The 24,736-nt window shown below is 56.8% G+C and overlaps 2 protein-coding genes across 7 annotated transcripts; one reads left to right on the top strand and one right to left on the bottom strand.

Moving 5' to 3' along the window:
• Nucleotides 1-718: 718 nt before the first annotated feature.
• RRP7A (ribosomal RNA processing 7 homolog A) lies at nucleotides 719-13,938 on the top strand. Its single transcript, XM_022596642.3, has 7 exons — nucleotides 719-828; nucleotides 2,465-2,607; nucleotides 4,746-4,871; nucleotides 5,602-5,719; nucleotides 6,032-6,129; nucleotides 6,441-6,639; nucleotides 7,788-13,938. Exons 1-7 carry the CDS (start codon nucleotides 756-758, stop codon nucleotides 7,871-7,873), a joined length of 843 nt encoding a protein of 280 aa, XP_022452350.1. The 5' UTR covers nucleotides 719-755; the 3' UTR covers nucleotides 7,874-13,938.
• On the bottom strand, nucleotides 8,257-24,250 carry SERHL2 (serine hydrolase like 2). Of its 6 annotated transcripts, none has more exons than XM_089921405.1 (12): nucleotides 24,148-24,250; nucleotides 23,176-23,325; nucleotides 22,949-23,062; nucleotides 22,529-22,570; nucleotides 22,085-22,104; nucleotides 21,567-21,641; nucleotides 20,278-20,387; nucleotides 19,833-19,912; nucleotides 13,983-14,053; nucleotides 11,513-11,595; nucleotides 9,640-9,736; nucleotides 8,257-8,712 (listed from the first exon to the last, which is right to left on the bottom strand). In XM_089921405.1, the coding sequence occupies exons 1-12, from the start codon at nucleotides 24,149-24,151 to the stop codon at nucleotides 8,593-8,595; spliced, it is 966 nt and encodes a 321-aa protein (XP_089777531.1). In that variant the 5' UTR covers nucleotides 24,152-24,250; the 3' UTR covers nucleotides 8,257-8,592. The 6 variants fall into 6 exon arrangements, 5 of the variants coding, with proteins under 5 accessions (XP_089777531.1, XP_089777530.1, XP_089777528.1 ...); XM_089921404.1 differs by having other exon boundaries at nucleotides 24,142-24,239; XM_089921402.1 differs by lacking the exon at nucleotides 24,148-24,250 and adding an exon at nucleotides 23,972-24,135.
• Nucleotides 24,251-24,736: the final 486 nt, after the last annotated feature.

Genomic DNA, 24,736 nt, shown 5'->3' with positions numbered 1-24,736 from the left:
CAGAATCTCTTCACCTGAAGGCCCTGCTCCCCCACCTCCTTCAGTATTTTGTTCAAATGTCACTTCAATGAGGGCTTCGTCTTATTTAAAATGACAACACCTTCTCTCACCACACTCCCTGCACTTTGCACTGATGCGTGTGCTTTATATGTTGCTTCTTAGATGTTTACTGGTTTCTTTATTATTATTATTTTTCAAATTATATTTATTTTTGGGTGCGCCGGGTCTTCATTACGGCACGCGGGATCTTTAGTTGTGACATGCATGCGGGATCTAGTTCCCCGACCAGGGATTGAACCTGGGCCTGCTGCATTGGGGGCGCAGAGTTTTACTCACTGAACCACCAGAGAAGTCCCTGTCGTCATAGTTTCTTTCCCTCGTTAGAAAATAAACTCTGGGAAGGCTCTATTTTATTTCACCCCTGTATCTCTAGCGCTGAGGACAGTGCCAGGAGTATTCACTGCTATTTGTGGAATGGATTAATGAATGAACGGAAAGTAGAGGTCGCACCCGTGAGCGGCCCAGCTCTACGGAACTTACCCCTACATTCACGCGCAGACTTTAATCCGAGCAAATGAAGATGGCGCCCTGGGAGGACGGCGGGAGGGAGTGGGCGGGGGGGTCGGGAAGTAGGGGCCGGAATAGGCGGGCCTGGAACCGAGGGGCGGGGCCCCCAGGCGGCGCCGTCGTCACGGAAACGGCTCCCTGAGCCGAACTACAACTCCCAGCGGCCGCCGCGGCTTCCGGTTGGCAAGATGGTGGCGCGGAGGAGGAAGCGTGCGGCGCGGGAGTCTGAGAAGGGGATTCTGAGCCCGCCGGGCTACTCAGGTGAGGGGCTGCGGGACGCGGGGCCGGGGGACGGCCAGGCTTAGTCGGGAGGAGGCTCGGGGTCGGCAGTGGCTCTGGGCCCCCAGGAGCAGCCACACAGTTGGACATGAGGCCCGGAAGGTTGTGAGGCCCGGGGCCCCCCAAGACCCGCGCGGCGCCCTGTTCCCATCTGGCTCCACTCGCCCGGGACGAGCCTAGTTTGGTTAACGCTTCCCTTGAGTGAAGTCACCTCTGTCTACACTCTCCCAGGGCGAACCCGCGTCTGTCTACACTCTCCCCCTGAGGTGCGCCCGTCCGCTTACCAGCTCCCCTTTGCAGTTCCTAGTCCAGCCCCCTCAGCGCTCACCTGGCCTGTGCCCTCCGCACTGGTTCTCCTGCCTTCCGTTTTCCACCCAGGAGCCAGAATGTTCTTTCTAAAGTCAGATTTAAATCAGAGCTTGCCTCACACGCCCATACCCACTGAACTCCCTCCAGAGGCTAAAGTTAGCACCTAAAACAAAATCCACAGTTCCCACCATTGACCTGCGTGGCCCCGCATAGCCTGGCTCCTGCTAACCTACAGCTCTGTCTTTCTGTTCCTCTGAGGCAACAAGCTCTTTACACCCTCAGCGTTTTTGTAACTTACTGGGTCTTCTTCCTCAGACAGCTCTGCGCTGTTACACGGCTTCCTGTCATTCTGGTCTAAGCTTTAATGTTTCTTCCTCGAAGAGCTGGTCCCGATCGATGGCCTGTCCTCAGGCTTCTGCCACCCATCACCCTGCACTACTTCACTCTGTGTGTTTCCTTCCTATTTGATACGACCTTGTTACATGCTTACTTGTTGTCCTTTTCTCCCTTCACCATGTGAGCTTCCTGAGCGCAGGGTTTGCAACTGTATCCTCACAGTGCTCTGAAGAAGGTGGTGAGAAAAGCAGAACAGTCCTTAGCTTGATGAGGGTTAAAGTTTATGGGAATGCCAGCTATCATCCTGATCATCGCACAAGGGACTCCCCTGGCTGTCCAGTGGTTAGGACTCCGTGCTTCCACTGCAGGGGGCACGGGTTCGATCCCTGGTCGCGGAACTAAGATACCGCATGCCATGGTGTGGCCAAAAAAAAAAAAAAAAATCACACAAATAGAGACATAGAGACCGTGAGAGAAGGTAAGAAGGCGCAGAGCAGGTGGATCTAACCTGGCGTGTAAGGCTCTCCTGAGGAAGTGAAGTGAAAACCTGAAGGATGGGTGGAAGGACGAGGGTTGATGTTTCAGGAAGGGGAGAGCATGTGTGAGGCCCTGGCTTATTGGAGGAACAGAGAGGAGGCCGGAGGGGCCAGCATGTGGTGTGGAGGGGGGAGGGTGGGGTGAGAAGAGGCTGCAGAGGCGGCCACGGTAAGGACTTGGCTGTTTACCCCAAGAGCAGCGGAGTTGGAACTTCTCTCCTTTCGCATCCTGTTCACATTCTCTCTCCCGCAAGCTTGGGAGCCCTTTCTGGGCAGATTATCTGTTCACCCTCCCAGCCTGCATAATACCCTGCACAGGCCTTGCCTAGGGAAGGGCTCAGTGAAGGATGGATGGACAGACAGACACACAGGACTGGAAACGGACAGCCTGAACCTGACTTTCATGCTGTCCCTCCCCGCCCCCATTTTCCTTCCAGCCATTCCCATCAAATTCTCTGAAAAGCAGCAGTCTTCTCATTACCTCTATGTGAGAGAGCACAAAGTTCGAGAAGGCACCAAGTCTTCCTGGCCTCAGAAACGGACCCTTTTTGTCCTCAATGTGCCCCCATACTGCACAGAGGTAAACTGGTGTCTGGGAGGGAACCTGAGCCTGGGGCGGGGGCTCCAGGCAGAACTGGGCTCCTACGGGCCCCCCACCAAGTCCTTAGTGGTGCAGTGGAAACAGCTAACTGAAGCCCTGAGGGGTGGTATCTGTAAGGCTGCCTCTCTTGTGACAGGAGATTGGCCTTTTAAAGGTGTGTTGTAAAAAATATAATTCTCTAGGGAACCCAGAGCTTTTTGCATGTTACCCAGAATTGTTTGAGTTATGTATTTTTTTTCCCCGATTATAAAATTGATACATGTCCATTGCAGGTACTGTTAATAATACAGCTGAAATGTTCTGTTGCTTAAAGCGATCGATGCATAACTGTCTCTGTCTACCATAATTCCATACGAAGACAGAGACACATGTTCTCAAACATTTTTCTTGAGTATTGTGAAAGTTGTGCCAACTACTTGTGTGACATCTGACAACATAATCATTGTCTTTTTTTAAAAAAATTGAGGGTCAGGACTTCCCTGGTGGTCCAGTGGTTAAGACTCCGTGCTCCCAGTGCAGGGGGCCCAGGTTCGATCTCTGGTTGGGGAACTAGATCCCGCATGCCGCAACTAAGAGTCTGCATGCCACAACGAAGATCCCTCGTGCCGCAGCTAAGACCCAGCACAGCCAAATAGATAAATAAATGTTAAAAAAAATAAAAATCTGATACATGTCCATAGTAAAAAATAGGAAAAGTAGAAGAAAATAAAATTACCTCTGAGTCTACTATGCAGACATGTCTGTTAATTTTTTTTCACAAAAGCTGTTAAATTTAGTATTTCATTATTTTACAGAAGAGAAACTAAGGGAATTGCTGGATTTTCGATGTTTTTTTACAGAAAAGAAATACTAATTTCTAAAAGATTCCTCTACAGTTAAAGAGAAAAAGTAACAGTGAGAGGAGAGGGTGTCATTTTTAACCTTTCCTGAAGACTAGTGTATGTGTGGAGAAGGGCCTGGACCCAAGTGCAGCACTCACTGCATTTCACAAACTGAGTAAACCTGTGTCATCAGTACCCAGGTGGAGAAACAGAACATCACCCGCACCCCCGGAAGTCCCGTCATGCCCCTCCCCCCACCAAGGATAACCAGCATCCTGATTCCAACAGAGTAGATTTAACTCTTTTTTTTTTTTTTTTTCCGGCTGTGCCTCGCGGCATGTGGGATCTTAGTTCCCCAACCAGGGATTGAACCCGTGCCCCCTGCAGTGGAAGCATGGAGCCCTAATCACTAGACAGCCAGGGAATTCCCAGATTTAACTCTTTTTAAATGGCTGATTCAGGTAGTAAAACTTAGTTGGTTTTCGTATAAAATCAGAGTACTCAGAATAAAAGTAAAAATGTCCCCACCTGTTCTTGTAATAATTTTTTTAAAAAGTTGAGAACCCACTCCTACTTTATGGATCATTCACTTTTTTTTTTTTTTAATTTTTTTTTTTTATTTTTGGCTGCGTTGGGTCTTTGTTGCTGTGCGCAGGCTTTCTCTAGTTGCGGTGAGCGGGCTTCTCATTGCAGTGGCTTCTCTTGTTGCGGAGCACGGGCTCTAGGCACGTGGGCTTTAGTAGTTGTGGCTCGCAGGCTCTAGAGCGCAGGCTCAGTAGTTGTGGTGCATGGGCTTAGTTGCTCCGCAGCATGTGGGATCTTCCCAAACCAGGGCTCAAACCCGTGTCCCCTGCGTTGGCAGGCGGATTCTTAACCACTGCGCCACCAGGGAAGTCCCGGATCATTCACTTTCAAATGGAGAAATCCCTTTCAGGAACAGACCAAGCGTATCCTGGGCACGTGCTTCTAGCAGGGTCCTGTCATAAAGCCAAAAAGCTTATACCTGAATTTTGTCTCACCTCTGTGTCCTCCCTCCCGAGTCCCCGGCCAGTGGACTTTTTACCCACAGCTTTGAACATTAAAATTCACAAGATTGCTGTCTGGGGCCGTGGGGGGCCGGGGTTGTGACCTCTGTGTTGAGGAGGTGGTGGCTTGCCCAGGCCGTCTGTGCACGCCCCCAGGTTGGACTCCGAGACCTTCTGGGCCCCGGTCCCCTGGCAGTGCTGCCCAGGGCAGAGGGAGGCTCCAGAAAGGCCCTGTAGCCGCTCATACTGTGCTTCTCTCCGGCCACGGCAGGAGTGCCTGTCCCGCCTGCTGTCCCCCTGCGGCCCTGTCCAGTCGGTGGAGTTACAGGAGAAGCCGGATCTTGCTGAGAGCCCAAAGGAGCCAAAGTCAAAGTTCTTTCACCCCAAGCCAGTTCCTGTAAGCCTCCACTACTGGGGTCTGCTTGAATGATGGTGTGGGTCGGGCTAGGGCAGTGTCCCCAGTGTGTAAGGGGAAGGTGGTGTCAGGGGTGGCAGTGGGACTTGCAAGCGTTCCCTGTGCTCAGGCCAGTCCTGGCCTGTGTGGTCTAGGAGGGCTGTCAGGTAAACAGCTTCCACTCCTTTCCCAGATTTGCCGTGTCCTGTCTGGCTCTTTCCATTGTCCTGGGTGAAAGCTCAGGGGCATCTCTGCTCACTGCCCAAGGGACCTCCCTGAGCCACCCGCTGCGTCCCACATTGAGGTCGATTCTTTCTTAGGCTTGGTGGCCTGGGCCTCGTTTCCCTGTGTGCCTTGAGTCCACACCTCCTCCTGTTTAGTGGAGTTTGAACTAGTGAGCGCCCCATCTGTCTGTCCACTCCTGGCCCAGGGAGACACGCTCTTCCCTGAGTCCCTCCCACACCTGGAACAAAAGTCCTGAGTGTCTCACCTCTCCCTGGTGAAGAGGTGGGATCGGGTCATTTTTAGCAGAAGTTGCATAACTAGGAGTGTGGCCGCCCCTCCCCTGGATTAGAACAACCTCCTGGTTACCTTCACGTTCAGGAACAGCCCAGCACATCTCCCCCGGCCCCGCGACAAGTCAGGCTGAGGGCAGGGGGGAGCCCTTGGGCCAGGCCTGGGATGGCTGGGAGGATGGGAAGGCTCCCGGCACTGACATCTCTCCTCCTCCCAGGGGTTCCAGGTGGCCTACGTGGTGTTCCAGAAGCCACGTGGGGTGTCAGCTGCCTTGGCCCTGAAGGGCCCTCTGCTGGTCTCGACAGAGAGTCACCCTGTGAAGAGCGGCATTCACAGTCAGTACCTCGGGTGCCAGCGGGCGCCTCCTTCCAGGGCCCTGGGTCGGGGAGGGGAGCTTTGTGGGCTGGCGTCTGCCGTGTCTCCTCGCCCTCAGAGCAGATGTGGGAGGCTTGAGCTTGGCACTTGGGGTGGGCATAGGTGAGGGCCCAGCTTGCCACCACTAGGCTCTTCCTCACGCCCCGAACCCTGGCCCACGAGTCTCCCTCCCTGCGGCCTGTGCAAGAAGATCCCACCTGGCCTGCAAGGTCCTGGGTGGGGCCCCGAGGGGCGGGCCTGGAATCCGTCTCTCTCGCTCCCTCCTCCCTCAGAGTGGATCAGAGACTACGCAGACTCGGTGCTGGACCCCGAGGCCCTGAGAGTCGAGGTGGACACGTTCATGGAGACGTACGACGAGAAGATGGCTGAGGTGGGGCTTCTGCATGGGCAGCTGGTGGAGTCCAGGCTCCTCTCTCTGCTGAGCCCTGGGCCTCCTGGCTGGGTAACATCTAGTCTCGGAATGGTCTCTAGGGAAAGGACGGTCGAGGGTGGAGGAGGAGGCAGCGTTGGCACGTCTGCCCCCCGCCCTTCCCCCACACTCAGCCGCTCACACGGTGCTGGGTGCAGCGCCAGGGCGGTCCTGGGCACGGGAGGGAGAGCGGAGAAGGGGAGGTGAGGTGCTCCTGGGGCTGCAGGGCGGCTCCCAGGCACCTGCCCATCCCAGGGCCACGTTCTTTGCAGGAGGAGGCTAAGGCCAAGGAGGAGGAAGGGGTCCCTGACGAGGAGGGCTGGGTGAAGGTGACCCGCCGCGGCCGGCGGCCGGTGCTCCCGAGGACGGAGGCGGCCAGCCTGCGGGTGCTGGAGAGGGAGAAGCGGAAGCGTGCACGCAAGGAGCTGCTCAACTTCTATGCCTGGCAGCACCGCGAGACCAAGATGGAGCGTAAGGGCGCGCCCCAGGCCCCTGTCCTTCGGCCCCCTGCCCTGGGCGCCCAGGCTGTGGACGCGGTCTTGTGGCCGCTCTGCCAGCCCTGGCGAGACATGGAGCTCCTGACGGCAGGCGCCAGGCCTGCAGGCGGGTAGGGCGTTCTTGGGCGCAGACTTCCTAACAGGCTCTGGGGTTACAGTCCCAGCCTGGCAGCGTCCCCGTGTCGTGGGCTCCCTGTTGCTCCCGAGGCAGCTGCGGGTGCCTCTGGGTATTGAGGCTGCACAGGCACCTGGGATGTAGGCCCCACCTCCAGGCCCTTGTCAGCCTCCGGCAAGGAGCCACACGCAGAGGGTGGCCACACGCAGAGGGAGCCCCTGACCACCTGTGGCTGCTCTCGGGGGCTATGATGCCGAGCTCGCGGCCCGGGCCGCCTGGTCTCCTGCTGGCAGGACGGCTTCCCCGTGGACCTGGGAGAGGGTCCTGGCCTTGCACGGGGGAGGCCCTGACCCCGCCGCCCAGTCACACCGCGCCCTCACCTGCCTCACTGCTCCTGCCCACACCGTGCCCACCGCTCCTTCGCTCTGCGTTCCTCTGGCCCCGCCTGACAGGGGCCTCCACCAGCCTCCCCTCCCTTGGGCTCAAGACCCCACACCCGGCGTCCCGACCCGGTCACCCTTGGTGACCGGAGTCGCTGCGTGAATTCTGTGGCTGTCTCGGGGTGGAGGCCCCTTACTTATTCCTGACGTGCGTCCCCGGCCTGATAGCTGCCGTGAGGAGGGGCTGGGAGAGGTGTCCCGGGGGTCTCCCAGCAGCCCCAGAACCTTCTTCCTTCACCTTGGGGGGCGTGTTGGAGGCGGGGTGGTAAGGGGGCAAGTGCCTTTTGGCTTTCTCTGCTTTCTCTTCGACCTGGTGAATTTTCCACCTGAAACCTCGGGTGTCCCTTCTGCTCCACTTCAGCCTCTGCCCTCCGACTGGGCTGCAGTCTGGTTCCGGTTCCCACCGCAGAGGCGACGGGGGAGGGGGGTGGCCGTGCGGAGCGCCCCCAGCGGGGAGTGGGGACTGAGGGAGGGGCTGCTGCCCTCACGAGTGGGGGGCAGCGGGGGCAGCTTCCGCCCGGCCTGTCTGATCCCGGCCCTGTCTCGTCTTACCCCCTCTCGCCCCAGATCTCGCGCAGCTGCGCAAGAAGTTCCAGGAGGACAAGCAGAGGATCGAGCTGATGCGGGCCCAGCGCAAGTTCCGACCCTACTGAGCCTCACCCACCCGCGGGCCCCGTGGAGAGGGGTGGTGACTGGGTGGCAGTGCGTGGCCAGCGAGGACACAGGGCCTGCAACACTCATCTCAGTGGCCGTGCCCAGGCTGAGGGACCACACGTCAGCCCCAGAGATCTGAGCGCACGTGATGTGGGGTACAGGACAGTGTCACCCCTTGGTTCCTGTGCTTCGGCAGTCCTGGGGCCCGGCGCAAGGACCTGGACTCCGGAAGCCACTGGCCCAGGAAGTGGCTCCTTCCCTATCATGGGCTCTGTCCCCAGCCTGTCTCTGGACTCTCCTCTCAGGGCTAAGTGTCTGCTGTGTTCTCCCCTTCCTCCTAACGGAGAAGCCCCATGGGCAGTGAGACAGCCTTAAACGCAGAAAGAATACAAGAACGTTTTTATTTTTCATCCAGCTGGGCGGCAAGAGAAGGCTACAAAAGGCCGGTGGGCCTATCCCAGCCCCTCCCTCTGCCTGCTACTCAGTCACAAAACAGGTAACTCCCACACCCAGACACCGTCTCCCCCTTGAAGTCACAGATGTTAGCGTCAGAATCTTGTATCCCTTCCCCCGTCCCCCCCCCCCAGCTCTGCCACAGGATTCTCTTCCGGCCATGCTGGTCTTCAGGACCAGGGGGCCCTGTCCCCACCACGCCTGGCCTGGGCTTGGGGGCTGGGAGTCTGGGGCTGAGCAGGCGTCTGTAGCCCCTGGCCCAGGGCTACAGGTGGGCTGGGATTCTCTCCTTGCTCTGTAAAAAGGAGCTGATGATACCAGCCATGTGCTGGGGTTGGTTCATGTGGACGTAGTGGTTGCCGGGGACTTGCACGTACTGGAACCTCTGGGGAAGGGAGGGGACACGTGGTGAGGTAACCCAGTGGAGGGCTCTGCGGGCCCCTCTGGCGCACTGGGGCTTTCCCATGGCCTGCTGCCTCCCAGTGGTTCCAAGTGTCCACCACAGGAGCCTTGGCAGTGCCTGACCCGTGGCCTCGCGGGCCCCAGTCAGTCACAGCACCCCCTGGGGGGTGTCAGGGCCTGGCTCAAAACCAGTGAGAAAGGCCTGTCTGGGAGGGAAGAGCCCAGACCCTGGGGTTCTAGGCCATTCTGAGCTGAAGTTGTAGAGCTAGGCTGGGGAGGGGGCTGGTAGTCGGGGCTGCTGCTGGTTCTGAGCATCTTATAAGGTCCACTTGCAAAAAGAATAGACCATCAGCCTTTCAAACTCGCCCTTGCTCGGGAGAAAGGCCGACAAGGCAGGAAGGCACTGCAGTTGGCCAGCCAGCCACACGGGCTTCCCTCTAGTGACACCCAGTCGTCTGCACAGGCCCCAGGGTCGGGTGTTTATGGTGGATGATGGTCATAAAATGCCAGGTGCTCCCAGGAACCCAGGCAAAGGGCACAGTCACAGCACATGTCCCAGCCCTCCAACTGGGAGGCCAGCACCCACTGATGAGCCTGGTCATCTGCTCCCATGTGGGACCCTAGGAAATCATGGCAGTGCTGAGTTGGGTGTGGTGCAGGGAACATGTGAGGACAATAAAGCCAGGAGATTCTGCCAATGAGAAGTCTGCTTTCTGTGCTGATTTATATGTGACCGCAGGTCTCCAGGGACCGCAGCAGGGAGTGAGGCCTGGTAGCTCCTGGGGGTCACCTGATAGACCTAGGGCCAGACCAGAGGTCCCAGTGCAAGAAAAGAGATGGGTGAGCTGGAGCCCGGGGCGGCCTGGCAGCCCCTCCTGAAGCCCAGCTGCCCTGAGCCCTACGTACCCACCTCTTTCAGGGTGGATCTCAGTGAGCTGGTCACGAATAGCACGAGCTCCGTGTTGGCATCATTCTCTCTCCTCAGATCGTAAAACCCTTGGGTTGCTCTGGGAAACGAGAAGAAAGGTTCATCTGGGACCACCTCCTTGCATGCTCTCCCCCAGCCCTGGGCTCCAGGCTCTGAGACTGAGACCGGCCTGGGCGTCCCTCCAAGCTTCCCACAGCTGGGTCCCTTGGAGCCCAGGTTTAATTCAGGATTGAGTTATTCAGTCCCCGCAGGCACTCACAGCTCACTGAGGCCTGCTCAAGTGAAGCAATTCAGGTTTATCTCAGGGGACCTGGCCATGGTCACAGCCACTGAATGGCAGAGCTGGGATCTGAATGGGGTCAGAGTCTGCGTTCTCTTTCTCTTTTAGCAGCTTTATGGAGATAATTTCACCCATTTAAAGTGTACAATTCCATGGATTTTGGTATATTCAGAGTTGTGCAAGCATCACCACTGTCAATTTTAGAACATAATGAATCACCTCAACAACAACAAAAAATCCCGTACCTACAGTTTCCACATAGAGCTCCCCGTCCTACACAACCACTGATCAGCCTTGTCTCTGTATGTTTCCCTACTTGGACTTGCATGTGAATGGAATCATATGCTACCTGGACTTCTGTGACTGGCTTCTTTCAATTAGCCTCATGTTTTCAAGGTCCATCCATGTCAGTGTGTATCAGTGCTTCATCCCGTTTGTCACTGAATAGCCCGTTGCATGGATGGAGCATATTTTGCTTATCATCTGTCCATTGATGGACACGTGGGTCGCCTCCAACACTATTCATTCGATTATGAAAGATGCTGCTGTGTGCACAGATGCTGGAAACATACCTAGGAGTGGAACTGCTGGGTCTTGGTAATTTAATGGCTTGAGAAACTGCCAGACTTTTCCAAAGCGGCTGCACCATTTTACAATACCAGGGGCTTCCCTGGTGGCACAGTGGTTAAGAATCCGCCTGCCAATGCAGGGGATATGGGTGCGAGCCCTGGTCCGGGAAGATCCCACATGCCGTGGAGCAACTAAGCCCATGCGCCACAACTACTGAAGCCCGCGCGCCTAGAGCCCGTGCTCTGCAACAAGAGAAGCCACCACAATGAGAAGCCCGCGCACAGCCACGAAGAGTAGCCCCCGCTCGCCGCAACTACAGGAAGCCCATGCGCAGCAACGAAGACCCAATGCAGCCATTTAAAAAAAAAGTTTACAATCCTACAGTAGCATGCAAGGGTTCTAGTTTCTCCGCATCCTCACCAACACTTGTTATCTCACTTTTAGAGTCTGGCCATCCTAGGGGTGTGCAGTGTATCTCACTGTGGTCTGGATCTGCCCCTATCGAGTCCATGCCTTCTAAACCCCTGTGCTCGGCAGATGTGTCCCTGGAAGTCACAGTTCCTGCCAGTCCAGGATGGCTGCAGTGGAGTGGGTGGTGGCACCTAAGCCACACCAAAGGGTGTTCACTGTGCTGTGGCACCCAGAGGCAGTGGATGGCTTCTGGCTAGCAGGTGGGGGAAGGGAGGACAGCAGACAGGAGCAGTGTAGGCCTGGGGATGTCAGGAGTGGGGTGGCTGGAGGACTGGGGAGGGCAAGGGCCAGACTCCAGTGTCTGCCAGTCTCTGCCTTACCTGGGCGTGCCCCCCACAGATACAGACACCTGCTGAAAAGTGCGATGCAGTCCTTTCCCATCCCTAGCTGCCCAAGCCCTCCCACTGCCTTGCCTGCCTTCCACACACCAGCGGCCGGGGGGCTGCCCAAGAAAGATGGCGGAGAGGTCTCACACTAGGAGACCTGGAGATTCCTGGCACTCACCTCTGTCTGGGGCGCTTGGTTCAGACTTACTTGATGAACAGGACGCGGGCCTGCAGCTTCCTGATGGAATGCACAAACAGCTCCCTGCTGATGAAATTGAAGTAATACTCTGGCTGCAGAGACAAAACCCCAGTGAATTCTCACCACAAGGCCCTGGCATTGCCGGGGGGCAGAAACCGGTCTCTCTTGGGAACAGTGGGGGCCCCTTCGGCCACCTAACCAGGACCAAGCCCACTGCCCAACCGTATCACTGCCTCAACAGAGGGCTTTAACTCCCTCAGGCCAGAGACTTCCCCCCTCCACCTCCAAATCTGTTCTCCCTCTTCCTGGGCTCATGGCTGCCCAGCTAGACATGTCCCAGACTCCCCTCAGCCAGGTGTGGCCATGCAACTAAATGCAGACAAGTGACCTGGGCTACTTCTGGGCTTAGGTTTGGGACTGAGGCGTGGCCCCTCCACACCTCCTTTCCTGGTCCACGGGCTGCCTTGTAACGCTGCCCAGCCAGCCTGGGCTCTGGACTCTCGGCAAGCACAGCCCGCTTACCTCCACCGACTGTTTCCATGAGAAAGAAACCTGCTTAAGCCACAGTGCAGAAAGAGTGCACCTTGGTGTCCCCGCAGCCACTGCTGGCCTCCATCACAGCCCTGACCTCCCCGTCTTACGACCATTTAAGAGGTCTAGGTCTATACTGTCCACACGGTAACCATCCGCCATCTGTGGCTACTGAGAGCTTGAAATGGGGCTAGTCCAGCCTGAGACACACTGTAGGTGTAAACTGCACACTGGATTTCGAAGACTTAGTACAAGAAAACAATGTCAAATATCTCAATAATTTTTTATGTTGATTACATGCTGAAGTGGTAACACCTTGGATACACTGAGTTAGAAAATATTATTAAAGTTGATTTCACCTGTTTGTTTTCACCGTTCATACGGCCACTAGAAGACGTGACGTTAACACGAGCTCCCATTATACTTCTATTGGACTGTGCCGCTCTACGCCAAGAAGCCTCTGAGGGCAGAAGCTCTCAGGACTTTCTCTGTGTTCACAGCTCTCGGCACACGGCGCGACAGAGGCGGGGCTCAGTGAGGGCGTACTGAGTGGGTTAATTCAAGAGAGCTCCCATACGGACTGTCGCGTTGTGCTACAGCATCACGATGAAGCTACGACTCCTGTGAAGACACAGGCACGCGGCTGCCTGGCCAGCCACTTACTGTCGTCGTTCTGCCCTAACCCCTCCCAGCCACCTCCTGCTCCTCGGGCCACAGTGAACTCAGGGGCTTTTCCAGAAGCAGAGGCCCCCCTATCAACCACGAGGCCCAATGAATGAGCATTTACTGAGGACCCAGACACGTCACACATTATCTCCTCCCCGAAGGATCAGAAACGCTAAGTCCCTATGTCACAGTCAACAGCTAACAGGAGGTGGTGCCAGGACTCAGCTCAGGCGTGAACTGCCCCTCACCCCCTCCTACCCCAGCTTCCCAGCCTCGTTTTTTTTTTTTTTAATTAATTTATTTATGTTTTGGCTGCATTGGGTCTTTGTTGCTGCGCGCGGGCTTTCTCTAGTTGCGGCGAGCGGGGGCTACTCTTCATTGAGGTGTGCGGGCTTCTCATTGCGGTGGCTTCTCTTGCTGCAGAGCACGGGCTCTAGGCGCACAGGCTTCAGCTGTTGTGGCACGTGGGCTCAGTAGTTGTGGCTCGCGGGCTCTAGAGGGCAGGCTCAGTAGTTGTGGTGCACGGACTTAGTTGCTCCGTGGCATGTGGGATCTTCCCAGACCAGGGCTCAAACGCGTGTCCCCTGCATTGGCAGGTGGATTCTTAACCACTGCACCACCAGGGAAGTCCCTCTGGCTTCTTTTTTCTCTTCCTCTCCATCTCTCCTTTGACCTCCTTTTCCTAGTCCACTTACATCCTCAGATCTGTATTTTTCTTTTGTAATTCAAGTATAACTTACAGCAAAGTCCACAGACCTGGGTGTCAGCCCATTATGGCCTTTGACATACGGATGCGGCCGTGCAGCCATGACCCGGATGAAGGCCTGGAACCCCTCAGCACCCAGCAGGCTCCCTTCAGGGTTTTTCTCCAAGGGCACCCCCCTAGATCAATTTTGCCACTTTCTGAACTTCATATACATAGAATCATTGTGTTCTTTTTTGGTTTGGGCTTCTTTTGCTCTGTAAATGTGCTTTTTTCATTCCTGTGTGGTGTTCCATTGTATGAATGTATAACAGTTTATGCATTCTATTGTTGATGGACATTTGGGTGATTTCTGCTTTGGGGCTATGATGAATAAAGCTGCCAGGAATGTTCTCATACATGTCTTATGGAGCACACAGCACACACTGTTGCCGGGTACATATCTAGGATTGGGATTACTGGGCACAGAATTTACATATAGCATAAATATCATACTATGTATATTTTACTACCATAAAAAAAGAAAAAGAAAGAAGCTGACAGGCACACTGTGAAGGGTGGGAAGACAGTAGCACTCACCCTAGTGATCCTCCGATCTCTGTTCAGAAACAGACCTGGAAGGAAGCATGGAGACATGGCCTCAGCGCCGCCTGTCAGGGTGCGGGGGGGGAACTCAGCTCGGCTCCCCTGGGACCCTGGGCCCGTGCAGCCAGGGCTCATTTCTTCAGCCTGGACCTGCAGGGACCACCCCCAACATCCTCTTGGGGTTCAGCCAGAGCAGAGCTTGCCCACAGCTACCCTGCCACGGACAGGAACGCCCATGCAGGTGCCTCCCCGGCCATCCCGAGGGCTGCACAGAATGACGGCGGCGGGACAATCACCCACCCGGCACCGTAGTCTCATCTCTGAGAACCTTAAAATGTTCACTCGGGTCTTTAAGCACCAGGAAGTGCCCAAGAGCTAAGGATCGCATCCTCACTTGTTGGAGAGAAATCGAGCCAAAAAAGAAAGGCTGGAGGGGTTGAGAGGCCTGGGTCGTCCCAGCTCCAGCTGGGTTCTCTGCCACGGTCCCAGTGGGGGCAACTTGGCCTCACCTAATGAGGATGGACACCCAGCAGTTCCCGCCTGGGCAATGTCTCCTCAAGAAAGGACTGCCAGGTTCCCTGGTGGTTTAGTGGATAAGACTCCGTGCTCCCAATGCAAGGGGCCCGGGTTCGATCCCTGGTCGGAGAACTAGATCCCGCATGCCTGCCACAACTAAAAGTCTGCGTGCTGCAACTAAGAGTCCACGTACCACAACTAAGAGTCCACATACCGCAACTAAGAAGCCCGTGTGCCACAACGAAACTCCCACGTGCCGCAACTAAGACCTGGCGCAGCAGGCATGCATGCACAAATACTAAAAAAAACAAAAAAAAGGGCTGCAGGGTCTCAGGGAGGTCACAGAATCTCAGACCCTGGAGGCTGCCTGATGTGAGCAGTGCAGGGAGTGAGAAAGGGAGATGATACGGTGACGTGGGTCACCCCAGGAGAACGTGCCGGCCAGGAGAAGCAAGGCTGCTCCCTCCTCCCTACACACCTTTGCTCAAATGCCACCATGCCAGCCAGGCCTCCTGGACCTCCCCTTTACACCCACAAACATCTGACCAGAGCCCCTCCATCCCCCGCTGATTTATTTCTCTCCATAACTCCCAGCACTTTCTTTCTTTCTTTAGTATTTATTATTTGGCTGCATCGGGTCTCAGCTGCTGCACCTGGGATCTTCATTGTGGTGCACAGGCTTCTCTCTAGTGACTCACGGGCTCCAGAGCATATTGGCTCAGTAGTTGTGGCGCAGGCTTAGCTGCCCCGTGGCATGTAGGATATTAGTTCCCCGACGAGAGATCAAACCCACATCCCCTGCATTGGAAGGTGGATTCTTAACCACTGGACCACCAGGGAAGTCCCTCCCGGCACTTTCTAATGCACTCTATCATTTACCCTCTGCTAGATCATATCTTCCAGGACAACAAGGGGTTTGGTCTCTTTTTAATTCACAGCTGTTTTTTTTTTTTAATTTATTTATTTAATTTATTTATTTTTGGCTGCGTTGGGTCTTTGCTGCTGTGCGCGGGCTTTCTCTAGTTGCGGCGAGCAGGGGCTACTCTTCGTTGTTTCAGTGGCTTCTCTTGTTGTGGAGCACGGGCACCAGGCAAGTGGGATCCAGTAGTTGTGGCGTACGGGCTTAGTAGTTATGGCTCGTGGGCTCTAGAGCACAGGCTCAGTAGTTGTGGCTCATGGGCTTAGTTGCTCCGCGGCATGTGGGATCTTCCCGGACCAGGGCTCGAACCCGTGTCCCCTGCATTGGCAGGCGGATTCTTAACCACTGCGCTACCAGGGAAGCCCCACAGCTAATTGTTGATAGAGGTTCTTAGGCATCTGTGACTCAAAATACTTAGAAGGACCATGTCGTTGGAAGGTTTTCTGGTTTCCACACTACTAGAGCATCTCAGCCTGATCAAACCGTGGCTGAGGCTTCTGGGCTGCCTTCAGCTCCGGCCACGACCTCCCTGCACAGATGACTGGCCCTGCTGCATGTGCAGGACCAGGGGTGACCCCTGGGTGCCCCCGCCCCCAGGCTCACTGCCCTCCTCTTTTCTCCAGGCCTGGGTTTCAGGTGCTGAGAGGATGTGAAAAGACTTAAAAAGGGGGTTTTCTTGGGGGTGGGGTGACCCCCCAGGTATTGGGGACCCCCATCGTGCTGTTTTCTCTGCCCTAAGAATTGCTCCTCCCTGTGGTCAAGTCCTCCAGCTCTTTTCAAGCCTGCTTCCACCTGACACATCCTGACGTGCCCCAGGCACTCCCGCAGCCGGCTGCTTTTCTGTCTGCCTCTCCTGTGACAATGACCTTTGTGAGGGCAGGAATGGTGTTTCTCAGACCAGTGGGCCAGAGCAGATGTCACTTAAATAAGGAGTCCAGGGGCTTCCCTGGTGGCGCAGTGGTTAAGAATCCGCCTGCCAATGCAGGGGACACGGGTTTGAGCCCTGGTCCAGGAAGATCCGACATGCCGTGGAACAACTAAGCCTGTGCACCACAACTACTGAGCCTGCGCTCTAGAGCCTGCGAGCCACAACTACTGAGCCCTTGTGCCACAACTGCTGAAGCCTGTGCGCCTAGAGCCCATGCTCCACGACAAGAGAAGCCACCGCAATGAGAAGCCCGCACACCGCAACGAAGAGTAGCCCCTGCTGGCCGCAACTAGAGAAAGCCGGTGCGCAGCAACGAAGACCCAACACAGCCAAAAATTAATAAATAAATAATTAAACAAATAATTAAATAATTTAAAAAAATGAAATGGTCTTGAATGCAGGAGATATTATCAGGACCATAGACTCCCCACTTCCCTGCCAACAGTTAGGGACTGTGACACTGTGATATAACAAAACATATATTTTAGTCCTGGTCCTTGGCTCCTAGCCAGAGCTCCTAAAAACTGTTGTTATTTCCTAAAGTGGTGAAAGTGCAAGAAGCATCTTTGGTCCGAACATTTGATCTCTGACACAGAGCTCCTAAATCCCTTGGAATTTCCTGAGCGATAGGAGTGTCTTTTGTTCTAATGAGGTGACCCTTGGTGGGTTCTTGATGGCTTCAGGATCGGGCTGGTCACCAGAAAGATCAAGCCATGATTAGGAACGTGGAACTTCCAGCCCGGCCCTTCGGGGAAGGGAGAGCGGCTAGAGCCTGGGTTAACCATCATTCACGCCTATGTGATAAAGCCCCCATAAAAATCTCTGAGTTTGGAGAGCCTCCGTGTTGGTGGATACCGGGAGGTATCAGGATGGTGGGTGCACCACCCGCTTCCTCTGCTGGGACCTGCCAAGGTCACGGACTCACCGCAGAGGCTGGGCAGAGTGGGTGCAGCGCCCGCTCGCACACAGCAGGGTCTCCGCGCAGCTGTTCTTGCCTATGCGGAAGGCAGAACGTACTGCCAGGTGTTGCCATTTTCAAAAGAAACCGGAAATCTCCATTTTCACATAAACTCTCTCTATTCTAAATATGAGCAACCTATTCAAAATCCCCCTGGTGCCAAACTGTTGTGTTTAAACTGCGCAAGTCAAAAGAAATCATGCCCGCAGCCGCAGGGCAGCCCAGCCTGCGACAGGGTCTGAGCACCCCCAGGGGGCTGGCTGCAGGTGGTGGATGCTGACGAGAGTCCTTGGTCATTAACCCCACCCGGAGCTGGACCTTCCCCCCTTCACGCTAACGCTAACACGTTGACCTCATTTCGAAGGCCTGGGCCAGGGCTGTGATGGGAACGCAGATAAGAGGTAGATAAGATAGGAGCTGGCCTCCCTCCTCACCCTGGCTCACCGCCTCCGTTTCTCCCACAAGCCTGATGGAGCTCGTGCACCAAGCCCTTCCCGGCAGCTCATCTGCATCACGGGGTTCAGGAGTCACCTTCTCCACAAGGCCAACCCAGGCCCTTCTACTGAACATCCTGACCCCCTTACCCGCTGTTTTTTCCAAAGCGCTCTCACCTCACACTCTGTGAAGACGTGGGGAGAGGGTCACACATGAGCCAAGGAACACCTGAGGCCACCAGAAGCCAGGAGAGAGGCACGGACAGCCTGTCACAGCCCTGCCAACGCTCTGGCCTTGGCTTCTGGCCTCTGAAACAGTGAGACAGTAAACGTAAACGTCTGCTGTTGAAGCTGCCCCATCTGTGGGACTTTGTAACGGCAGCCCTAGGGAAGGAATTCAGAGTTGGGGGGGTATGGGGTTGGATGACGGAGGTGTGTGTGGCTCCAGAACGGAATGGGGGCTCTCGGAGGCTCTGGGGCCTGAGGGAACGGGCTCAGGAGGGTCCTGGAATGCCGGCTCCCCCGCTGTCACCCCGCCCACTTGGGTCTGGGAGGCTGCTTGGTCTTCTTTTAGGTTAACCCCGGGCCTCAAAGGGCCACACTGCTGCGGAGGGGCTGCGCCCGACACAAAGATCCAGCCGCCTGCCCACTGCCCACCCCTCCCACCTCCTCTGCCCATCCCCTTGACAAGTGGCTCAGTGGACGTCTGCTCACTGTTTCATGTGACCCTGGGCTGGCCAAATCGGCTTCCCAGGCCAGGTGCACGTCTAATTCTGGATTAGCCCACTTCCGCACGGGGGCCCCTCTGGCCCGCCATCTGTACCAGCACATCAGGGAAGCTGGGGCCCACGCCCTCTGCCATCGATCTCCCTCCTCCATGACGGATTTGCAGGGAGGACCAGACAAACGCTCAGAGACGGTAACCAAGACAGGAACGGGTCTCCAACCCCCTTAGGTATATTCCACTTGACCTAATGGTGTGTTGGCAACTTCTGAGAAACATTACAACACAGCAGGGACTTCCCTGGCGGTCCAGTGGTTAAGACTCCAAGCTGCCACTGCAGGGGGCACGAGTTCGATCCCTGGTTGGGGAACTAAGATCCTGCGTGGCACGTGGTGCGGCCAAAAAAAAAATTACAGCACAGCAGACCTCTGGCTCCTTTTGAGCAGCTAGAAATTCTGGCCACAGGAGCCCCGAGTTCCCATGTGATAAGCCCTGGGAGCCGCCCTCCTGCAGGGCACAGGGTCTCAGTGCCACAATCCCCACCACTTCTCACGGCCACACTCCCAGCAGCCGGCATAATTTCACAACTTGTTCAGCTCCCACAGGCATTTGGGGTTTTGACCCCTGCCTCGTTTGGTTCTTTACAAACTGAAGTCACCTAAGAAGACCAGGGAGTCTGACTGTGGGAAGGAGCTTGCCCACAATCTCTGAGTTCCTGGGGCAGTCGCTGCCAGCAAGGGCGCTTGTGGATGGCGCCCCCTGGAGTTGTGCTGGCCGGGTACTGGGCCACCAGGAGAGGGCGGGTGTCTGTTCTGGTTCACCATGCTCCTGCAGCCTCTCAAGGGGCTGGGCACAGAGCGGACTCCAAGTAAAAGGTTTCTTCAATGAATATGTTGGGAAATAAAGTGTAGAAAACAGAGGCCTGATGCTGCCCTGAAGCCAAGGTGCCCCCAACTCCACTTCTCCATTCTGAAAACCATCTTCAAAGTCGCTTGCCCCATGGGAGTCCTCAAAGCCTAGCCTCGGACACCAGGCACCCACCACACAGGATCAGCAGAGCAGGGCTGTGCTGTACCCCAACATTTAGTCCCAAGACCCCTGACCAAGCTCCCCACAGGACGTGGCTTTCCAGGATAGGCAGCAGCCGCCTGACCTGGCACAAGCCGCTTGGCCCTTCTGAGCCTCAGTTTCCCCTGCTTTAAACGGGATGAAAATAGGGCAGTAGGAGCGCTAAAGGAGATACTTTTTGTAAAGCACTAAGTTATCATGCCTGGGCCAGAGCAAGCAGCCATAAAGCCTAGCCATCATCATTCCTCAGTAAGCACAGTGCCAATAAGCAACGGCCTTGGACAGCGAGTCCCTTACCTGTGGCCACCTGTGTGGTTCCTCTCTGCAGGAGGAGTTTCCCACACTCTTCTCCCACATGACTGTTGTTCTTCAGGAACCTGGGGGAGACAAGGAGGACACTGGATGCCTTGGGGCAGGGGAGGCCAGATGAAAGGAGAGGAGGGCAGGGAAAAGGCTACCCCACTAGGACACAGGCCTGTACCGATGGGGATGTTCGCATCGGTGTGGGGGTGTGTGTGTGTGGAGAGGGGGGCAGAGAGCATGCAGAGGGGTGGGGAGAATGCAGCTCAAGCCCCAGCTGGGGCGGCTAAGGAGTGCCAGGTGAGCACAGGGAGAAGCAGGCTTGCTGTGGATTTGCGAGTAGGAGAAGGAAGCTTCCTCCGTGCCCCAGAGATCTCCTCCCTCCGTGGTCCAGAGCTCCCCCAGGCCTCTGACGCTACCGGTCTCACCCGCCGGCACCCACCCCTGCAGCATCTCCTCCGGGCTGACCACTTGCGAGGGCTTCTTGGAGGCCTCCACCTGCAGCATGTGCTCTATGGCTTTCCGCTTGTAAGTCAGCATGTTCTCCAGTTCCTAAGGATTCATGGGTTCTGCTGGGTGGGCAGGGCGGGGCTCCCAGCTGCACGCACGCAAAGGGGCCTGCTCCCTCGCCCAGCCCCACCCTCCACCCTCAAGAGCCCCTCAGCTGCACACCCGCCTGGCCCAAGATGCATTCTGACCCAGCGGGCGGCAGCATGGGATCAGTCCCTGCCAGTTAGCCCTGTGACTGCCTCGGTCACAGCCAGCCCAGCCCTGTCTGAGGCCCGGGACAGCTGGACGGATCAGGTTGAAGATGGAGGAAGCCCCCGGGGGCACTGTGTGTGTCAACTCAGTGGGTGAAACCGGTAAAGAAGCAAGAGTGGCAGCCACCGCTGTCTCGGTGAATCCTCACAGTAACCTACGAGCTCTCTGCTCATGCAACGCACGTTTATCGAGCACTTACTATGTGCCGGGACTCGGCAGGTGGTGGTAAAGAGACAGCTATGGTTCTTGCCCTTATGGAATCTGTGATCATTTTATGGACAAGAAAGCTGAAACTGATGAAGGACCCGTGTGAGGCTGAGCCCTCGGGAACAGAATGACCACCTGTCAGAGCTGGAGGGCACCTCCACAGTCCTCTATTCCAACCTCCTCATTTTACAGGTGAGGAAACTGAGGCCTAGAGAGGCAGTGACCTGCCTAGGGTCACAGAGCAGGGAAACGGCAGAGCCAGCACTCAGATGCAGAGATAGCACTGGTTGTTGTCATTGGTGGTGGTGGCGAGAGGGGTCAGCGCTTTTCCCACGGGTCCACACTCAGGTCTACTGTGTGCAGTTGTGCAGTGTGTGCACAGCTCAAAGGTACTTGACTGAGCACAAGTGCAGGTGGGCGCACCCAACTGTGCGCCCCCAGAGCTTCCTCAACCCACTGCTTCTACCCTCTCTCACCCCTGCCGCCTCGTGACCCACCTGGCACCCTGCAGACTCCAGGCCACACGCAGGGTTCCCAAGGATGACCCAGGCCCACACGCCCTGTTCCTTGCCCACTCCTAGGGTGTAAGTAGCATAACCCTGTCCTCTGGCGGGGGGGGGGGGGGGAGGCGGCCCTGAGGCCCTTTGTCTACCCTCTGCCACCTCCTCCCGCCCCACTGAGGGAGGCAGGGCTGAGGGCACTACCTGGGACCGGACCCAGGTCTACCCCAGCGACAGCATGCATGAAAAGCCCTGTCCTTACGTTAGTTTCCAGGATAAATGGCGAGGATTCCAGCAAGACAAGTTTATCCACCATCTCAGGGAAGATACAGGAAAACTATAATGTGACACAAAAGGGTAAAGATGAAGGGGAGAGTAGGCAGGGAAAGGGACTCACTTTCCTGTGGGGACACCGGTGTTTTAGGCTGGGGAAAGGGTGCTGCCCAAGAGGCCAGCAAGAATCTCCTATCCCTTCAGGGCACCCTTCTCTCCCCTACTCCCAGTCTGCATCCAGCATCAAGATCCCGACCCTGGGGCTGGACTCCAGGGTTCTCTGTGACGGAGGAGATGGGCACTGTTGGAACACTTAACTCCATCAGGAATGCCCTCACAACAGTGATTATCACGGGACTACAAAGGAAGCTGGCACAGTCACTAAAACGCTGCCTGGAACTCCCGATGTGAGGGGGCACTCCCCTTTCCAGGCAAGTTCCCTTCGTCGTCCTGCTCTCCCCACCCCACCTGGAGCACGAGCAGGGATGGTCACTGTAATCTACTCACCATTCCACCCACAGTGCCACCTGGGGGGACAAAAGAGTAGTTAGCTGATATTCCCCAGCTCTCAAAGTCCTTCTAAAACTCCTTCCCAGGGGTCGAGCCAGCCCCGAGCCAGGGGCCAGGCTCCTGTCCCCCACCAGCAGGCCGGGCTCTGCATTCACTATCAAACTTGAGGCTCCCTCTCTGGGGCCACGGGGTCCCTGCATCAGACATGACCCTGTTTCCCTCGTCAGGTCCGGAGACTGCTATCTACGGGGCCACGTGTCCCTTGGGGAGCTACCTGAGGTCAGAGGGCATGGTGCCCAAGGGTCAATGTCTGATGAACCCCCTCCATCTCTCCTTGCGGTTCCAGAAGTGCAAGGGAAAGATACCTGTGTACCAACTCCCCTCCCTTCCTCACAGCCCCACAGCCCAAGACCAGTCAGGTCTTGGCCAAAGCGTACTCACCAAAACTGTGGCCCAGGAGGGAAAAACGGTTCCATTTCAGGGCTGAAAACACACGGAGCCAGGTCTGGATGGGCCCAGCCTCCCCGCACCCTCTGTCCTGCAGTCGCTGTGCTCTGGAAATCCCTCCCCAGCATCTGGGATGCCCCACTCAGGAAACCCACTTAAAGGAGTCCCAGTTCCACAGCAGGGGTGGAACTCACAGGGGGAAGTGAGCTCTTCTTGCCAGCTCTCTCCAGCTTTCCCAAAGTCACCCATGAATTCCTGGCAGAACTGGGGCCAGACCCCAAGTCACGCCCAAGCCAGCATTGCTTCCTGGCCACCACACCCAACTCCAAGGATGAGGGCATGTCCCAGAGCACTCCCCCAAACACACACCCACAACACACAGAGATGAACATACAGGCTCTGTCTCTTACTCACCTGCTGCGACCCTTCGGACCTCACTCACAAAGTTTTGGTGGTCATACGGGAAACCTGGGCTATAATGGGATGACAGCCCATGACCCCCGAAATCCATGGCAACGTAATAAAAGTCTGAGACAGAGGGAAAGGGTAGGGGAAGGCATCTAGGTCAGCCACCTCCCCTTCCTGATTCTCCTGCAGTCCCACTGCCTCACCCCTTGGCTTCCATTCAGCCTCACGCCCACCTTTTGGGAGAAGAGGGATGAGTCTGTCAAAGGAGTTGGCATTGTCCAGCCACCCGTGAAGGCAGAGAACTGGGGGGCTCTTATGGGAGCCCCAGGCTTTGGCAGCAATGTGGCCCCAGGGCATAGCGAGCTTCAGCTCTGAGATTAGACCTGAAACACAGAATGACCATTCATGGAGCCTGCACTTCCGGAGCCCCTCATCCACACCCAATGTGTCCAGAGCATTGGCACTACCCAGAGGGCTCAGCTGCCTGCGCTGCCCCCGGGGGTTATGGGGAGAGAGCCAGATGAGGAAAGCTAAGCTGGGTCCACTGGGTGAGGAAAATCTTGGGAGGGCTTCACAGCAGAACTTTCTAGAATAGGTTGGGGGGTTAGCTAGGCCTGGGCTCCACCACTTGCTGGCTGTGTGACCTTGAGCAAGTTAGTAAAACCTCTCAACCCTCAGTTTCCTTTTCTGTCCCTTCGCAAACCCAGAAACTGAGGCACAGGGAGGTGCAGGCCATTCTCCAGGTCACACAGAGAGAATGGGGTGGAGCGAGGATTTAGCGCGGGCGGCACGACCCCAGGCCCCAGTCCCGACCACCGGGCACTACACTGTCTCCGGCCTGCTCAAGTCAGGGCTGCTTCCTCCGTCGCCCAGGGCTAACATTTTCACCCTTCAGGCTCTCCCGGCCGGGCCTGAGACCTGCCTACCCGCAGACGCCCGCGAACTTGCCTCTCTGACCTGGGGCTCCCGGAACCCTGGGAGGTCAAGTGCGGCCAGGTCCCCGCCCCCCCGTCCCCCCGCGCCCCCCACCGCCGGTGTGGCTTGGCCTGCTCCAGAGGCTGCGGACGCAGGACTTGCTACCGCCAGGAGGGCGGCGAGCCCCCCCAACGCCGCGGTCCCAAGTAAGTGGGTGGGCGGATGGAAGCGCCCACGTGGCCTCCCCCATCACACTCCGGTCTCGGGGGCCCCGGACTGGGGACCTTCACCCATCTCTCGCGTCCCGCGGTCTCAAGGCGGCCGTCTCTCCATCCAGCTAAGTCGCGCCGGAGCCTAGGGACGCCAGAGTTCCGGGTTCCGCCCTTCAGCGTCCAGACCCCCGCCCCGCCCCGCCCGCCCCGCCCCGCCCCGCCCGCGGGACTTCCGGCGGGCTGGCTGGATGCAGAAGGTGGTCGGACCTGACCTTCAGCTCCCGCCGCCGCCCGCACGGGGAAAGCCGTCCCCGCCCGCCCGGCGCAGGCTGTGAGCCGAGCGGCTGGGGAACCCGGGGGCTGTGGCCAAACGACCTTCAAAATCTCGGGCTACACCCGGGGCCGCGACGCAGGGAGCGGAGCCGGCCCTGCTTGACACGTGGGTGGTGGAACCGCGACCCTTGGACAGTCCACATGGCCACCCCTGCCCCTGCGCGGGACCAGGAGCTGGCGAAGGCCCAGGAGCTGCCCCAGCGAGCGGGGCACCCCGTGGGTCCTCACTGACCAGTACCGTAGGGCTAAAGGTGGGGTGACTCTTTATTTAGTGGTTTAATGTCCTCCTGGAAGGAGGGGCTGCGTCCACCGTGTTCTCACTGTGTCCTGGGGT

Source organism: Delphinapterus leucas, chromosome 11 (genome assembly GCF_059928025.1).
Source record: "Delphinapterus leucas isolate spDelLeu-1000000601 "Yukka" chromosome 11, BTC_Dleu_Yukka2, whole genome shotgun sequence".
Classification (NCBI taxonomy): domain Eukaryota; kingdom Metazoa; phylum Chordata; class Mammalia; order Artiodactyla; family Monodontidae; genus Delphinapterus; species Delphinapterus leucas.
Note: the sequence above shows the minus strand (reverse complement) of the source record. Positions and strands in the feature narration are given on the sequence as shown.

Coding starts and splice junctions, on each gene's coding strand:
- RRP7A (XM_022596642.3), top strand. CDS start 756: ATGGTGGCGCGGAGGAGGAAGCGTGCGGCGCGGGAGTCTGAGAAGGGG. Junction 4,872..5,601: donor TTCACCCCAAGCCAGTTCCT/GTAAGCCTCCAC, acceptor TCCTCCTCCCAG/GGGTTCCAGGTGGCCTACGT. Junction 5,720..6,031: donor TGTGAAGAGCGGCATTCACA/GTCAGTACCTCG, acceptor CTCCTCCCTCAG/AGTGGATCAGAGACTACGCA.
- SERHL2 (XM_089921402.1), bottom strand. CDS start 24,107: ATGGGGGAGGCCACGTGGGCGCTTCCATCCGCCCACCCACTTACTTGG. Junction 21,642..22,084: donor GTGGCACTGTGGGTGGAATG/GTGAGTAGATTA, acceptor GTCACATTATAG/TTTTCCTGTATCTTCCCTGA. Junction 9,737..11,512: donor GCCCGCGTCCTGTTCATCAA/GTAAGTCTGAAC, acceptor CTCGTTTCCCAG/AGCAACCCAAGGGTTTTACG.